An 18,385-nucleotide genomic window follows, 5' to 3' on the forward strand; every position below is an offset into this window, starting at 1 on the left:
GGGAAGGTGATGGGGTCGGTCCACGGTCTGTCCTTGGGAAACACAGTAATGGTAAGCTCGTTGTATTCGTCTGAGGATATACCCCCCCACTTTCTTCAGTCCTCACCTCCTTTTGTGATAACTGGAGGGCCCTAAGACCCCATGCCTTTATATTGGAACCGTAGTTTGAGGTCTCTTTGCCTGTTATTTTCCCATGGAGTAATAATAATAGCAAACAATTACATAGCAGGAATTGTGCCAGGTGGTAGTCTGAGCACGTTGGATCACTGACCTAATTCATCCTCATGGTAACCCTAAGAGATGCATAGCATTATCATCCCCGTTTTACAGCGGATAAACTGAGGCACAGAAAATTAAGTCACTGGCCCACGTCTGCACTACTTGAAGGGGAATGCCAGCGTGGAAGTGCTGCGGGGCTGCTGCTCTGTCACTAGACCTTGAGCTGCTGCCCCCCCAAATGCCGAATGTGCCTTTATATCCTTTTCTGCCAGTTGCTCAGAATCAGAGTCAGGTATATTTAGGAAATGCCTTTTTAGGAGATTAACACGTGTGGGCCTTAGGAGCTCTGTTGATCTACAAATGCCCATCCCTGGCCTCAAAGAGCATAATTAATTCAGACATTCCCTTGGGCCTACTATACCTCACCCCTGTGCTGCCAGGTGTAAGAGGCTCGCAGCTAACAGGAGAGACAGAGGCAGAGGCAGGGACTTCCCGAGGAAGTGTCACACCCAGGTTAGGTCTTCCTCTCACCAGGAAAAGCAAAGCAAATCTTACAAGCTAGGTGTTCCCTCATTTTGCTTCTTGTGACTCTCCATTCTTTGCATAGTTTTTCTGTAGAATAATATGGCTACTTCACCAGTAGGGGTTCTGAGTGCGTGTATTTTGTATGTGTGATGGGGGACAGCCAACATAAGGAAAGATGTGCCTCGCTCCCGTCCTTTTTTTTCCCACCTAGCAAGGCAGGAAGCCCCTTAGAGTTGGGAGATGCCCAGAACTCCTGACCCACTTGGGAGAACCTTGAAAGAAGGGGAGCGAAGGGAGAGGAGAGAACATTTGTAGAATAATCACCCTCCATGAGGCCGTTGACGTGCAGCATCTTATTTCACAGCAGCTCTGTCATGAAGGGACCGTTATTCCCACTTTGCAGTTAAAAAAGTTGATGCTCAGGAAGGGTAACTGATTTGCTCAAGTAAGCAAGGTAGCGCCAGAGTTAAAAACTCAGGTCTGTCTGACCCCTCTGTGGGCTCTTCCAGCTACACCGCTTGTTCTCAGTCCCGGCGGAGCATTACAATCACCTATAGGGACCTTTTAGCCGCTCTCTGTGGGTGGGGCCCGGGCATCACCATCTTTAAACAGACGCCTAGGTGCACGGCTGGAGCTGAGACCATGGTGGAGCATGGTGATGACGGAGGCCCAAGGGTCTGCGCTCCTGAAGGTGTCCCATCCATGCCTGGTCCACCTGGGACCTTGCCCACAGCAAGGTGAGGCCCCTCCCCTATGTGGCTCCCAGTGTGCTTCCGCCACGGAGGGCTGGTGTGTCCAGAGCCATCCCGCTGGACCTGAGCCGCGGACCTTTTGCTCTGTTGCATCAGACGCTGCTTGTAAATCAGCAGCTGGCTTGTTTTCTTGTTAGGCTCCAGTTGTGGCGACTTTTGTGTGTCTATTTATTTCAGGGAAATAATTCCGTCCTGCAAAATCGATTCCCTGGGGGTTACAGAAGTACATTTGGAAGGACTTCTTTTACTGGGGTGACCCGAAATGTCCTCTTTCAAAAGAGGCTACAGCTGTTCCTCTTCTCCCAAGCCCTGTCTCACTTTGCCCTCTGACACCATCCTCTCAACCTCGTATTTTGAAGGTCTCACTGCAGGGTTCTTACACACATTTCTGCGTGTGGCCTATTTGTTAATAATAATAATTTTAAAAGGGGCTTTGCAGTACGTACTGTATGTTGGACAGTATTGGGCATTTTTTGTATGTTGTCTCATTGCATTTTGCCTTTTCTTGGCAGTGATGAATCTGGGGATCTTTATCCTCAAATGGAGGAAGTTACAATTACACCATGATTTGCTGGCGTTTTGGGAGGATGAGGTGCTCCATGGACTATAGAAGCTGCCATATTGGGGCAGTTGGCTTGGCTGGGATGGTGGTGGGGATTTGGCTAGTAAAACAGAAGAGGGTGGAAGAAGCAGAGAGCAGCCCAGCGGCCCCTAGGGTTCAACGTGACATGAGCCCAGTCAAGAAAGTGGAGAATTCTTGTTAATCTGATGCATTGGTTAAGTGGAAATACTGAAAGGTTATAATAGAGAGCTCTAAATATAGTTTTCCAGGTAATTGAAGCTCGCTTATATACAAGCCAATCTTTTAGAAAATTGTAGCCATTTCTTATGGAAATCTTTCTCAGTTGGATGCACACTTTCTTGCTTTCTTAAAACGAAGTACCTTGAAGGTAGTTAAACCTTTTCTCGAAGTCTTTTGGGGAACTTCTAAATGGTTCTCAGGACTGTATTTTGGAGTTCTCATGTCTGCTATTTATAGTTTGTCTATCTGCTCCTTCATCAGCTTCCATGCCTTTTTGTGACCCTTTTTTAAATGATAACATTTTTCTTTTCCCTCTAGCAAAAATAATGCATGCTCAATACTGAAAACTCACAAGACACAGAAAAGTTAAAGACGAAAGGTAAAAGCCAGTCGTCCTGTCTTGATTCCACCAGGGAGGCTGTCTCTAGTGGCTTTCTAGTTCCATATGCCACTTCTCTGCAGCTTTGCCATGACAAGCTTGTTAGAATTGTGTCAGCAGGAAAACATGGGGTGACCATCTTCAGGGGCTCAGTGGATGGAGTCTATGCCATTTCTTGGGGTGGCTTTTCTAAGAGTTCGTTTCCTTTCTCATACAGTCTTCAGAGCTGAATGGGCCCTGACAATGAACCTGATGAGATTCTGTTTTCTCTTGTAAAAGAACGAGCCATTCTGGGGAGAGTTGACCTGGCCAGGCTCACTCAGTTAGTATGTGGCTGAGATGAGTCTCTTGATTCAAGGTCCAGTACATTTCTCATTTCGCCACATCTTACCTGTGTTCCGGAGGGACAAGTGACTTTGGAATAAAGGAGCTATTGCTATATTTGGAAAACGAAAACCAAGAGAAAACCTACCTTCACCTCAATCATCTAGGTTGCTCAAGTGACAGATTTTTTTAACTTCTTTTCTGAGGGAGTAAGAAACAGAATGTGGCCTCCTCCTTAGCATGCCAGCCAGACCCACTGCCCTTTTGAACATCAGTCTTAGATTAGTACCGAGATGGACTCAGAAACACACTTGAAAGCAACTTGCATTATTATCCGTACATAGCTTACATTTTATGACCTGCTTAAAGATGCAGGGAGCATAAATCTTGGGGAGGACCGTCTTATTTACTTGTTCTTCTTTTCTGCAGATGGGATGCTTGCATCAGAGCCTGGCTGGCTTCAGATGTCTGCTCCAGGATATTTTAGCTGAACTGTATGAGTCCATTAAACAAATGTAAGAGTTTTTGGGAAAGGAGGGCTGTGTCTCAAACCAAATGTTTTACATGGAGAACATCTGGGGAATATTGGTATTTGTGTGTACAGTACATCAGAAAGCAGCTTGGCGGGGTTCAGCTGGGATGTTTCTGGCCTGCGGTTGCTGGATTTGACAGTTGTATTGTAAGGGAATGGTTCTTATGAAGTGTTGCCATAAAGGCAGGGCTTGGTCCAGGAAGGGGTGTCCTCGTTTAGCCGTGCACTCAAATTGCTCTGATTAGCTCCCCAGCCAGATCGCCCACGACATTTGAACAGTCTGATATCTGAGCTCGTTCTCCCCAGGGTTTAAACAATGGAGAAAAGAAGCATCACAGTGCCAGGACTTGGGGTGTTTCTCCTTCACCCCGTGGTTGCATGGATTTCACGACACTTGGAAACAGGTGTGGCCCAGTGGAGGTAGTATTGGCCACAGAATCCAAGTACCTGGGTTGGAACTTGGGGTGTTGCCTTTATGACCTGTGGGGACTCAGAGAGTTCCTTTCTGCAGGATCAGTTTCTTTCTCCCGCAAAATAAGTAATTTGTCTCATGGGTGGTAGGGAGAGTAAAATAAAGCGAGATGGCACTGTGTACATGGTGGGGGGGCCATTTACACACCTTGGTATTGCATACACGGGTTTGCGGTCTCACCCGCAAGTATAGAATCAACGTGGACCAGAGTGGAATTGGGAATCTGACATCAGCAACTTGTAGATTTTGGCCCAGGTTGGTGGTAGTGGGTGGATGAGTGAACATTCTTTTGTTTTTGTTTTTTTTTTTTTTGCGGTACGTGGGCCTCTCACTGTTGTGGCCTCTCCCGCTGCGGAGCACAGGCTCCGGACGCGCAGGCTCAGCGGCCATGGCTTACGGGCCCAGCCGCTCTGCGGCATGTGGGATCTTCCCGGACAGGGGCACGAACCCGCGTCCCCTGCATCGGCAGGCGGACTCTCAACCACTGCGCCACCAGGGAAGCCCTGGGTGAACATTCTTATAAAAATTATGACTGATGGGATTCAGCATGTTTAATTCAGTTCAACTCAACACGTGTTTATTGAATGTCTGTTATGGGACTGGACTCTTCCCTAGTTGCTGGGGACGCAGGGGTGAATGAGGGTTCCTATCCTGCCGTCTCTGCTTCTTATTCCTGGTATTGACCGTGAATGACTCTCCCTCTTGTTATATTATGTGTTGACTGTGATTTAGGTAGTACAGACAACGACTGGCATATTAGTCTGCTTGGGCTGCTGTAACAATACCATGGCCTACGTGGCTTAAATGACAGAAATTAATTTTCTTACAGTTCTGGAGGCTGGAAGTCAAAGATCAAGGTGCCGGCAGGGTTGGTTTCTGGTGAGACCTCTCTTCCTGGCTTGCAAATGGCTGCCTTCTCCCTGTGGCCTCACATGGCTTTTCCTCAGTGAGCACGTGCTCCTGGGGTCTCTTCTTCTCCCTCCAAGGACTTCAGTCTTGTTAGATCAGGACCCCACCCTTATGACCTCATTCAACCTTAGTCACCTCCTTAAAGGCCCTGCCTCCAAATAGTCACATTGGGGGTTAGGGCTTCAACATTTGAATTTGCTGGGGGGAGGGGAAGACAATTCAGTTTATAACAACTGGTAATATTTTATAGGGTAGAATATTATCTGGCAGGGAATATCGTTGGACTTTCTGCACCTTTCTTGCAAGATTGGTCAAAACAACCTGACTGAACCCCCAGTCAGCCAGAAAAAAAGGCCAAATTCCACAGTAATTTACTATGTCTTTATTGGGGTGAGAGAGGAAATTATTGTAAGAATTAATCTGGATGGGTCCTGAAGACGGTATTTCAACTAGTACCAGTCAAGTGAAGTAGTCAGAGGCCCATCTTATGGAGGGGATGATGGAGTGTAAGGCACATGACATGAGTGAGCAAAGAGGACAGGGGAGATTCTCTCCTGGCTCTTGTCAGGGATGGGAAAATTCATACTCTGGGCAAAGTGAGACTCAATTCTCCTCTTAGGAGCATGAGGGAGACTTGGGGGTGGAAATGGGAGAATGAGGCCTGGAAGGACTTCTACATCAGTTTCTGCCTGTGATCTCACAAAAGAACACTTTGCTGGGAAGGGTCTCAGAGTCCTAGGAAGAGCATCTCCTTGGCCAAACTGTAGGTCATGTGTCTCCCCATTGGCATGGGGAGGGTGCAGTATCTTGACTGTCAGTCTCTTTAGCAGTGGGATAGGGGTGGGCCCCAGTGCAATGTCAGGGTGCTCCTACTAGTAGAAGGATGAATGGGTGCAGGGCAGGGAGAGCCTGTCCATTGCCCTCTCCATGGGATTGTAAGCAACTTGAGGGGTCGGTCCATGATCTGCAGGACCTTGATCGGTACCTTATCTAGAGCAGATTTCCCAGGATTGCTTGCTGGAGAATTGACTCACTGTTGCATTTTAGGGATGTGCTTCCCGGACCCTCTGGTCTGATTCTGCCTTTTGTTCAGCTGTGTTGCCTGGCCCTGCAGAGAGCAGCAAGAAACACCAGTGGATGTGCTTTTGAAGATGGGACTGATTTGAATAAGAAAAGACTTGGGGTGGGGACAAGGCGGTGCGGTGTGGCTTGGGTGGCGCCTGCATCTCCGGAGACTCCGATTCAGCCTTCTTTACAGACACCCGCTAAACGCCAGGCGCTGTGCTACGTGCTTTGTCAGTGTTGCTACCGAGCTTCAGAGTGTGGTCTTTGGGTTTCCCGAGACCCAGCTCTCCTGTTCATTAGTTGTGTGCCCTAGGGCAAGTTACTTCACCTTCCTCAAACTCAGTTTAAATTCACTGAGAAAGCAGAAATACTCTTTTAGTAAGAATTTCATGAATGAGCTGTTGAGAGGATGTTGCCTGGCACACAGTAAGGGCTTGATAACTGGGAATTAGCATGATTACCACTAGCTATTGTTGTGAATTCTCTCCCAGCCTTTCTGGAGTGGGCACTATTATTGCTCCATTTTAAAGATGAGCAAGTTGAGGCTCAATGATTTTGGGACAAACAGGGATTCAGCACTTGAGAGTTTAGCCAGGTCAAAGAAGACTCAGTGGCAGGGGGCTGGGGGCTGGGTTGGGTGGAATCAGATGCCCTATTACTGTTGTATGGTTTCATAAAGGTCCTTCTTCATACTTGGGGACCATGTCAGCCACAGCTCTTTGGCGTATACAGAACACCAGTTACCTGCCAGGCAGTGGAGATGTTGCAATGAATAAAACAGAAACGGTCTCTGTGTGAATGAAGCCTGTAAGTAATGGTGAGCAAGGTTAGGAAAGGGGACCTATATGTGCGTTTCGGGGGCTTATTGCAGGGGGTGGGTGCGGAGGAGGGGGTCAGCTGGAGAAGTTAGTTGCAGACAGTAGGGTGTGGGGGGATCCGGGCAGAGGAAATGACAAGCATAAATGTCCAGGGGCATGGACACACCCAGGCTGCTCCTTAAGTCCCTGTAATGACCACAGACCCCTGCCCCAACCGCCCTGAGGGTAGGCACTGAGTGATGGGTGTGGGTGAGGCCCATGGAGGCAACCGGCCTGATGGGGTGGCAGGAAATTTCCACCTGGGACTGAGCATGCGCCTTGGGGGTTGGGCTGGCAGAGCTGGGTGGGGGCTGTGCCTTTGTAGCTGGAGGTGCTTCTGTGACAACATCCCTGGTAGCAGGTTGGCCGGGCGGTAATTAGCGGGCTGACAAGCATCCAAATGGATTGTGCCGGGAGGGGGGGGTGGGGGGGGGGTGGGGGGAGGATGTTGGGGGGGAGTGGAGGGCGATGGGGGGGTCCAGCGGGGGAGGAAGCGGCTGTGGAGCAGGGATAATGGACACTGAGAGCTGAGAGCTTCTCCTGGAAGGAAAAGAAGCTGCTGCTTGTGAGGAGATGATGAATGAGGCCTCTGGGGGTGGGGGCGGGGACAGACTGCAGCCCGGGCTCTTATTCCTTCCCTGTCTGATCCGTCTTTTTTTTTTTTTTTAACATCTTTATTAGAGTATAATTGCTTTACAATGGTGTGTTAGTTTCTGCTTTATAACAAAGTGAATCAGTTATACATATACATATGTCCCCATATCTCTTCCCTCTCTGATCCGTCTTTGCGCTCTAATTGCTATATGCCCGTTTTTCGCCTAAGAGGGATTCTGTCAGTATAAAAATAACCTCTGAGGACTCTTCTCTTTCACTTATCTTTAAAATCACCCATGGTTAAAATATAAAATTTAAAGCCATGCCCTTTAATTTGTGTGTGTGTGTTACATGTATCCTACCATCTTAAGAAATTAAAAAACTTTCTTTTTTTCTTTGTTCTGCTTACCTGGATCAGCTAAACTCAGTTGGCTAATTTCCTTTCCCTTTGGAAAACTAATGTTTCTTTGGTCTTTTGTGTCCCTTTTTCATTGGTTCCCAAGGTCAGTGATTCAGTGGCCGCCTGAAGTTAATATTTAAAAGCAATGTTTTCAGTGAATTAAGAAATAATGGGAGAAGAACCGCCCAGGTATGCCTACTCACGTGTGATATCAAATCAAGCTTCAGATATTGGAACAAGGATCGGACTGAATTGGACTGAAAAGTGTCCCCAGCAGGTCTGTGTGAGGACAGCCCCCTGGCGTCAGATGGAAATGAAATCACGCATCGTGCTGTGAAACGGGTCCTAAATTGCCAACACGCTTAGGAGTGGCTGTCACCTCCGCCCCACGCCCCCACCTCAGTTTATTAATAATGCAGCAATTCTGGGGACTTCACTGTGCTGGGGACTGCCTCACATGTAAATGTGAATTTAAACCCTTTTTTTTGGGGTGGCAGTTTCAGTCCTGCTGCTAGCTGTGGTTTGGAATTTGGTTAGGAATCCCCACCCAGGGTATGATGTATCCAGGAGTGGAGTGGGAATCAGGACGCTTGTTGCCGTTCCAGTACTGCTGTTAGCTTCGTGAACTTGGGCCTGTACTTTAATCTCCCTGGGACTCGGTTTCCTCATCTGTAAAACGAGGGGGCTGGCATAGAACATTCTGGGGCCCTTGTAGCTCTAACATCTGCCAGTGATGATGTTGCTGGTTATGCCTTCTCGCCCTTCATCATATACACAATCTGATACGATCCCCACAGCAACCTCGTGGGGTCCATGCTCTTGTCACCTTATTTGCAGATGAGGAAACTGAGGCTGTGACATGTTTGTCTGAGTACCTCCCTGTGCAGGGGGCACCTGGGCCAAGTTCCTGTGACTGATGACAGGGCCAAGGGGCTGAGGCTGGCTTTCTTAGCAGTTCTGGCTGGGGCTCTGCTGGGCTTGGAGCTTGATAAATCGAAGTTGCGCAATCCTAAGCTTATTCAAGCTGTGGTATAAACAGTGTCAGAGTGATCAGATGCTACTACTTGAGGCTGTCCAACTTAGAAGTAACCTCAGCCCTCTGATCTGGTCTGTCCTCCCCCCAGAGCTATTGAAACCTGGAAGAAGAGTCATTGAGCTTTAGATTTCTGAGTTGGTGTTGCGTTTGGCTTTCAGGAATGCGAGAGTCCAAAAATAACCCCCTGCTTGGCCACTCGAGTCCCAGCTGAACAAGCCTCGCGTTTTCAGTATTTTTGTGATGCTGGTGTTGCCTGTGTAGCATCTCTTGTGCTACTGGAGACCATTTCCTGCAGGGGGCCTTGGGATGGTTTCTTAAGAGATTTCCAGCGGATCCCCGTAAGAGGGGGCTTCTCACAGCCCCGGCTAGACCCTCTCTCACAGAGCAGGCAGGATGGGGGGCTCCAGAGCTCACCTCCTCTCTCCTCCTCTGGACACATTCACTTTGACCAGGCGTGGGAGCTCCAGGTGGCCTGCAGAGCATGAAGTAACCCATGAGCAGCCAGCTTCCGTGGCCTCCGGGCATCCACAGGCCTGCCTCGGGCTAGGATGAGCCAGATGTCCTCTGGGAACAAACCTTCCCTTTCTCAGGGGCAAATTAATACAGGTCACTGAGTCCCTTCAAGGAAGTAGCTTGTTTTAAATTGCCCTCTTTCTAGATGGGCAGTTCATGAATTTTCCTTAATCATCGAGCATTTAATATGACTGCATAGTATTTAAGTTACAGAAGGAGTGCCATCCCGGCCACATTGACTGTGGTTTAAGGTCAAACTAAAGAGTGCCGCAGAATCACCGGGGAAGCTTGTAAAAAGTGCCCATCCCAGCTTGTCCTCATCCTCGAATTCAATAGGTCTGGGCTGGGCCCTGGAATCTGCATTATGGCAGTCAGCATCCCCCTTTCCTCCCCAGACGGAGGATCTGATGCAGGTGGTACACCAGCCAGCCTTTGGCCAAGTGCTGTCTCCTGGAATCTAACTGCGTGCTCGGGGTGGGCTTGTCGCTTGCTCTATCATTGCTGCTGGCGCTAACTTTCCATGGGTGCCTGCCCGGTCAGCCCTGGCCACTGTCTCCTGTTTACAAACCTCAGCGCCATACAGGGAATGTAAATCTGCCTGCAGTTTCTTAGTCATTAATTCCACTTCCCTTGTGGCATCGACACATGCAATAAAGTCATTCTTCGCTCAGCCCTTGAAGGGGGCAGGTCCAGAACAAGGGATGACTGTATCTGTAGATAGAAACATCCCAGGCCCTTCTGAGGACCTCCGAAGTGGGCCCTGGCCCGGTCAAATAAAAATCTGCTTTGCTGTTTCAATTCTGGAGATAGAACACATTTTTCATGGCAGGAGAAAAAAAAAAATCAGGGTCATCTGAGGAAACACCATCTCTTATGGGGAGTTTTGGGAAATCGAGGATTGAGAGCTGATTTACACAGGATTATATGTTCAGAACCTCTTAGAAGGTTAAAAGGCTGGTGGTGGCGAATGGTAGGATAATGTTCTTTGAAGAAAAAGGTCTTTCTTCTATATGCTGTGCTCCCTGGCGTCAGGACGCCTCTCCTCAGAGCCTGCTGATACAACTCTTGGCTTCCAACCTGCTTCTGTCTGAAGAAACATCCACACATTGACATGAATCAACAGGCCAGAGAGGAAGAGGCCCACGGTGGAGCTGCCTTGGGTTTCCATGGGGCTGAACGTTGCATCACGGCAACTTGCTAGAGTGTTGTCCTGAGTTGGCCAGACTCCTCACAAAGAGCTGGGGGGCATTTAATTAATCACGGGCCTTGGCTGCAAGGTGGCCTCCTGGCTGGTGTCACCGTGGTGATGGCCGGGCACAGCCTTTCTAAGTGAAAGCCGTTTGGTGATCCTGGGGAGCTTTGGACCCGTGGGGCCCATGCGGAGCTGTGCCTTTGCCTTGAACTCGGACCATCAACCAGGCCAGAGCAGGAACGCCCTACGCTGGCCTCCAACTTGACTTGGCTAACCATTCATTCCCACTGCAGATGGCCTCTGGGCCTCTTGGTAAGAAAAGGTCCCCTGAGCTGCCTCTGACTCAGTGCCTTGCAGCTCCCGTGGAGCCGTGGAACGTGGCCGGGTATTAGATCACACCTGTGAATGGCAGGGAAGCTGCCAGCTCCTGTTGCCGGGATTAGAACTCAAACTTGTTCTCACTAAGTGATGCTAACGCCGTGTTTTATGGCCCTGTTTCTTCCCTGCTGCTCAGTCCCCGACTCCTGACCTCCCAGGACCTCACATGGGACCCTGTAAAAAACTTCATCTGCTTGGAAGGGGCCCATCACACTGGGCTTTGGGGACTGTTTGGGATCCTTTGAGAGATTCTGTCACCTGCCATGTTTGCTGTCCATCCCAGCTTTTTCCACAGCCTCGAGAATCAGCAGCCTCTGGGCTCAGCCTGCCTGGGTTCAAGTCCTCGCTCCATCTCTTCCAGGCAGTGTGACTTTGGGCAGTGTTTATCTCCTCGGTGCCTAGGTGCCCCTGTACGATGGGGTTATAGTTAGGACTAAATGAGATAAAGTCCACTGGCACATGGTTAACACATACTAGATATTAGTTACTGTTATTATTAAGAATATCGCCGTTGCTTTAAAAATGTTGATCTGTTAGGCCAAAGACAAAGCACTAAGATCTTGCTACTCAAAGTGTGGTCCCTGGGCTGACAGCACTGGTGCATCACCTGGGAGTTTGCTGGAACCCCAGAATCCCAGGCCCCACCTTAGACCTGTGGATTCAGAATCTTCATTTTGACCAGATGTCCAGGACCCCTTTGAGAGGCACTGTTCTGGAACAGCCTCCCTTAAGCTGACAGATGTCAATCCATGAGCACCGTGGGAGGTGGCTGTGGAGGGAAGAGGGTAGTGATTCTTTTGGTTGGAGCCTCAAATACACACAGTCTGCCCGGAATTTTCTCCACTCCCCAAAGCAGCCCGGGAAGATGGCTGGCTGCCCTGCTCTGTGTAGGCATGCAGGCTGGATATTAAATTTAACCTGTTCTTGCCTCAGTACAAATGTGGGGAAGGGGAGGATGTGTGTGGGAGGAATGGGGAGGGGAGAGGCCCATGTGATGATGTGCTGTGGGCTTGTCACCCCTTTAAACGTGGCCCAAGACCCTGTATCACCGTGTCGTTCTGACAGGCCTCGTTATAGTCACTGCCATTCAGTGAACACCTGAGGGCCAGGCACTGTACTTACTTCTCCTCCTTACAACAGCCCCAAGAGTTAGGACTTGCTGACCCCATTTTACAGATGAGGAAACTGAGACCTGTGAGGTTCAGGTTTGCCTGAGGTCATCCAGCCAGCAAAAGCCTGAGCTTTCATCATACTGCTCTGCTCCCCGTAGCCCTGCCTAGATCCCCGAGCTCTTAACATTCACAACGGCCACGGTGGAAAAGGAAGCCCAGCAGGCTGCAGAGCAGGTAGTTTTGGGTGATTATTCAAAAAAGGAAAAACAACCACTGCAGAAGAGAAGGCTGTTATATTTAGCAAGGGATCAGCATTGGCCGGGCTTTTTGCCTCTTAAACAGTCAGGCACCGCAGGGCAGAATTTGCAGGTCCACAGCCATAAGGTTTAATCATTGAACGATAGGGTGGCCTCATTTATAAGGCACATGGTGATGTCTAGACTTGGGAACACTTAGCAAAGGGGCTGGGCTGTGCATTGGGCTTAAACACCTGAGTTCCCAGCTTCAATCATTTTGAAGGCAGAGTGAAATCTCCCCAGCGCCTGCAGGAACCAACTGGACTTTTTTTTGGAGGGTGTATGATTTCAGACATTTGGTAACCGCTTCCTGCTGGGCCCTTTCCTTACCTCTGTCTTTCTTTGTAGATGTGGGTGAGGATTGAGGAAAACTGGGGAGGAGGTTTGCTGCATAATATCGGGCATCTCTGTGTATCTCTTTGGTAGCCTTTGGCCACTATTGGAAGGAGAAAGGGGAAATGGTCCTGAGGTTGCTTTTCGGGTTCCAGTTGTTCGTCCTCCTGTCTGGTCTCAGACTCAGGAGCCACGGATGCTCATGTGGGCTCAGCTGTTCTGAGCTTCCAGACATTTCTGATGAGGGTACAATTTAAAGACCCAGGAGAGAGATTCTCCTGCCCGTTTTGCACTTTGGGAACAAATGTGGTCTCCATTCCCTAGACCTTCACTTGCTGCCCCACGAGGAAGCAGGAGGAATTTATGGGGTATTGCCTCCGGGTTAAATGTGGCTGACATTTATTAAGCCCTTATCCTGGGCCAGGCATGTTCTAAGCCATTTAATCCTCATAGGGCCCTGTGAGGCAGGTCCTGTATTTTCCTGCTTGACAGATGAGGAAACTGGAGCACAGAGAGGTTTTACAACCTGCTCAAGGTCACACAGCTGGTGAGTGGTTTTAGCCAGGATTCAAGGCCATGTCCTTAACCATCATGCTGCCTCACCGTGTGCTGGCTCAGTTTATCCTTCAACTTCACAAAGGAGGCACTGCATTACGTTACAGAAGCTGCATTTTTAGATCTCATTCTCCTTTTTAAACAACTCTTCAAAAATGTGACAACCATTTTTAGCTATCTGGCTCCTATGGAAACATCCTGGGAGCTGGATTTGGCCTCAGGCTGAATGTGCATCAAACAAAGAAGCAGGATAATTTCAGACGGTGTGGGAAAGGTGTAGGGAGAGTATAAGGCCAGGAGTGTCCTTATCAGGTAGAGGAGTCAGGGCAGGCCTCCCTTAGGGACCACGGAGCTGAAGCTTGAATGATAAGGATGTAAAGATCCGTGGTGTGTAAAGCACTTATCACAGTGTCTGTACCATATATTAAGTGCGTCGTGAATGCCGCTATTATTTCTATCCTTATTGCTTTCGTGGTTGGCCATTCATTGGATCTATGACCTTGGGTGAGTCATCTCCCGCTCTTGGGAGTTGAACTGAATGTCTCCCCTCTGGCCTTGACAGTTCTCAGTGATTTCTAGCATTTGTCTCCCACCACGCCTTTGAAATAGGGGGCAGAATGAGCCCTCTTTTACACTTTCAATAGAAGATTCATTGTCGGAAGAGGGAAGCTTTTGTGGAGGGACAACCACCATGGCTATTAACATTTATGGAGCCCTTTTAGTCTCCTCAGTGCCGAGCGGGGTGTGATTAGAATGTGGGCACTTTCCTCTTCACACTGGGCTGGAAACATCCCTCTGGCAAAGACACCGTGGGACCGTTGGCCTCTCGCTGCATGGTTGGGGGGATTGACAAGTCCACTTATTTTCTCAACCCCCGGAATGTCACTACCCTCCCCTGACCTTGGATGGTGAAAGAATTTACTTCTATTGTCATTTGACAATAGGGCCTCCCCAAGGCCAAGTTCAGCCTGCTGTATAATCAAAGGGGTAGTTTCACCACTCGGCCCATCTTTAGTTCCTGGAGGAATGTAGGAGTTGGTCCAAGAGCCACCCACATCCTCCATGGCCTGAGTGCGTTCACTGTCGGCTTCCTCCAGAGCAAGCTCCCAGGATCGCAGGCCCTGCTCAGATAAATTAAAGCCTTCAAGTCGTGTCTTTACATTTGACGTAAGCAAAGGCAGGCATTTCTTGCTGCATCCTGAATGGGGCTGTCATGAGGGCCTGGGGGAGCTGGGGGGCCTGGCACCCTGGTGAAAGGGGGCCTTGAAGCTGGAAGCTCATTCATCTCTGTGCAGCCTCCTTGTCTCCCCAGATGCGTGGTCCATCCACACTCTAGGGAGGGTGCTACCTGCCCCTGGGTTTACAGCAGGGCGTCCTGTGTTTCCTGTTTGCTTTCCCCATTCCTCAATTGCCCACGTTAAGTAGGATGCCAAAGAAATCCTAAGTCACCTTCTTGACGTGCCTGTCTTGGTGGTGCTGTTTGACTGGAGTGGTCCCTCTGTTTTTGCTCCAATTCTACTATCACTTCCCTGGTCTGGCCTCTCATCCACCTAATAACATCAACCCCTGCCCCCCTGCCCTTCTTCCCTCCTTCCCCCTTCCCTCTCTATGTACCTGCCTCCCTGCCCACACTCAGTGTTTTCTCAGGCCTGCCACGCGCCAGGCATGGTTTTAAGCGCTGGAGAGAAAGCAGTGAACAAGATCCCCACTAGTGTAGGGCCAGGTAATGAATGACACCAATACTGATTTAATGACAGCTGGGGAAAGGTCTGCAAAGGAGAAATCCGGGGACCTGCTAGTTGATTTAACCAGCAAAGAGCAAAATCAAGAATAATAAGAGCTTCCTAAGTCTTGTGGCGTCACAGATGGACCGGTTGTATTTTAGAGACATTTCCGTGTATAGCGCTGCACGGGGATCTGGTGCCCAGTCGGAAACTGCAGATGATCACAGGTGTGAGTGCATTCCTGCTGCAGCCGCCCGTGCTTGACCCTGTGATAGGCGAGGTGTGGCCCTGGGCTGCTGCTAACAAGGACTTTTTCCTCCAGAGCCTTTGCAATCCGAGGGGTGGTTTTACTTCCTTTCATCCAGGAAAGGTTGCTAAGGTGAGGGTCGAGGTCACAAGAGGACCAGTTTGGAGGGAACTAAGCAGGCTTTCAGAGCTGGCAGCAAATCGATTGGCAGGTTTCCTTGTTACCCATGGCTAACCCCCTCTGCCAAAGTAGTTTTTGCCCCCCTTAGAGCCAAGGCGGATTAAATTACCAACCAACTTGTTTATGAGCAGAGATGAATTCATTGGCAAACATATTTCTTCCTTATTAGATTCCCATTGTCCTTTAATGTCTTTTTATTTATGTGTTTCTTTTGAGTAATTGCTCTGCGCCTTGGCCCTGGCAACTCTCTGCAGTTTGGATTTGCAGACAACATTGGCACGGAGCTTTTGGAATCAACTGGGGCTGGGCAGGGAGTCTAGCTTAGCTTCCTTGGTTTTACTCTGACTTTTCTCAAGCAGGGCCTTTTGGTCGTATCACTTGCTGTCAAAGGTGCCTTAGTGAGAGGAAGGATGTAGGAAGGATTTGGCTTCTGAGCAATTGCATCAGCATAGCATAAGCCGGAGTCTTAAAACCCAAGGTTTGAGCAGAACTGGCCTTGAGACAGGCCACGCAGGAAAGCCTTTTCTATCCATCACTGCGGCAGCTGTATGGTGGGGCTGAGTGATGCTAATTTCACCTCTCCATGTTTAGTCATCGACACCCTGTAAACCAAGCTCTCCTTTTTTCTTTTTTCAAAGGATCAGGATTCCTAGAGTAAATGAATCTGGCCACGTGAAGCAGCCCTCTGCTTTGTGGGGAAAAAAAAAAAAAAAGCCACCATCCCAAACCCAGGCTGTTAAAACCTGATGTTTTCTGTTGTCTGGAGAAGGGTGTTTTTGCTATAAATGAAAGATGTGACGGGGGTATTTCGAAGCTTTGTTTTGGTTATTGTCAGTTCTGCCAACAAGTAACATCTGTATTTATTTTCCAAACTCTCCCAATGGCTGATTTGCATCTGTTTAGTTCTCTGAGTAACATTTCATTTCCTGACTTTATAGGTTGCTATAAAATCCATTCGTAAGGACAAAATTAAGGATGAACAAGACATGGTTCACATCAGACGAGAGATTGAGATCATGTCATCCCTCAACCATCCTCATATCATCAGTATTTATGAAGGTCAGTGATTTTTTTTTCACCCCCGTATCAGTTACCATTTCTCATACCATGGGGCCTGCCAAGATTTTTAGGTAATTGCCCTTCTGGGCAGGAGCCAAGTATTTTTTCCTCATGATGCAAAAATAGCTGGGTGTTATCTCTTATTTGGTTACCTTGAGTGCAACCAGACACATGTAGCACAGCGCACTTTGGTGATAAAGTAGCTGTGGCTGGTGCCTCCTTCTGTCTTCCCCGTTTCTTGGTGGTTGCTAAGCAACCCACCTTATTGAAAACCACTATGTGAGACAGCCGTGGTTTCTGGAAAATGGCAGTTTTCTGGGTGGCCAAGTAACGGTGGATCTATTGTAAATGTCATTCCCCAGAGCTGATGCTTCAGGGGTGGTGTCATGAGTTATTCAAAGTTAGCCTTTCTGAGTTAGGAATTAACTTCCAGCAGGTCCAAGAAATGCCAAGGAAGAAGAGGGATCTGTTGGTGTGACAGATACTTTGCAGATGCAGTTCGAGTTGTTGGTGTTTATAGAAGGACAGGGAGGGGAAGAGCTTATAAAGGTGCTCATGCTTCAACTCTTTAGTTCCTCATGGGAAGAAATGGAGAGTATAAACTTCCCAGTCTGTCATTTAAAAAAAATATCCTTTAAAAAATTACACAAGCAACATGTGTTTATGGCAGAAATGATTGAAATACAACTGTTAAAATTTTAAAAATAATTTCTGCTCTCTCATTTTGATGAATGGCTCTTTATACATATTTATATTTTTAGTCTACTTTTCTATATCTGTAATGTGGTTTTTATCCAGAGTTAGATCATACTGTTTATACTGGGTTTTAGCTTGATTTTTTTTTCATTTTTTATATCGTGCATCTCTTCCTATATCAATAAATATTCCACTATAAGGACATTTTAAAAGGCTTTATAGTGTTCCATTTATGGACATACCATAATTTATTGGATCTATTTTCTTTTGTCAAATATATAAGTTGTTTTAAATTTCTGGTTATTATAAACAGGGCTTTAAAGACTCTCCTTGTACATCATGTTTACATTCATTTCTGATTATTTTCTTATGAAAAATCCCTAGTCTTGGATTTACTAAGTCTAAACATTTCTGTAGAATATTTTTTAATATATGGTTGAGTCAGAAAAATAAACCTATTTTTAATTTCTGGTCTGTTCATCATAACTTGTACAGTAAGGGCTAAGAGGAAACCAGACGGTGACCCTAAAGTTTTTCTGATATTTCAGTTTTCCTTCTTCTGGTTCCCTGCTGGGTTTTGCTATGCTTTTTTCCCCCTGCTATTTCTATTTTTGCTCCTCATGTAGAAGTAAATGCTGGTAATATCTTTTATCTTGATCTTTCTAAAGCTCATTTTTGGGACCCTTAGAGATAAGGGGGAAATCTGCATTTATTCAGTCACTTATTCATTCCACAAACATCTCTTGCAGTGAGTCTCAAACTGCAGTCCCTGGACCAGAAGCATCAGCATAAATTGGGATTGTTAGAAATGCAGAGTCCCAGGCACTGCCCAGGACCTGCCGTAGATATGTAAACAATATATTCTGGGACCAAGGAGGCCCAAGCTTAGAAGTTTTCATGGAAATATATGGCATCCAAGCTGGGCCTTGAAGGAGGTTTTTGGAGGAAGAATTGACAAAAGTAGAATTCCAGGCTGCTAAAACAAATCTGAATATGCCTGGTAATTGGGGGGAATTTCCAGAAGTGAGAAGTGAGTTGAGATACAAAATGCAGGATGAGAGTGAATTTTATTAGATGTGGAGTGTTTTTGCTCTTTGTGTTGCCATGGAAACCTGAAGGCCATCATGCATAGTGTGGACCAGTGTGGGTCACGTGCTCTGTGTGCAGTTCTGTGAGATTTCTTAGCCTAGAGCTGGAGGCTTCTTTACCAGGAAGCAGAGTTTTAATCCAGCAT

The 18,385-nt window shown here is 47.8% G+C and overlaps 1 protein-coding gene across 3 annotated transcripts in view; it reads left to right on the top strand.

The window, feature by feature from the left end:
* The window catches only part of NUAK1 (NUAK family kinase 1), a 69,167-nt gene that overhangs the window by 13,912 nt on the left and 36,870 nt on the right, over positions 1–18,385 (top strand). For 2 of the 3 annotated variants that reach the window (XM_019918519.3, XM_019918518.3), the window contains exon 2: positions 16,335–16,455. In XM_019918519.3, coding sequence (XP_019774078.1) covers positions 16,335–16,455 — 121 coding nt within the window. Of the gene's footprint in view, positions 1–3,430; positions 3,517–16,334; positions 16,456–18,385 lie in introns of those variants that run through there. The other variant, XM_019918520.3, reaches the window with a different exon arrangement.

Source organism: Tursiops truncatus, chromosome 11 (assembly GCF_011762595.2).
Source record: "Tursiops truncatus isolate mTurTru1 chromosome 11, mTurTru1.mat.Y, whole genome shotgun sequence".
NCBI classification, from domain to species: domain Eukaryota; kingdom Metazoa; phylum Chordata; class Mammalia; order Artiodactyla; family Delphinidae; genus Tursiops; species Tursiops truncatus.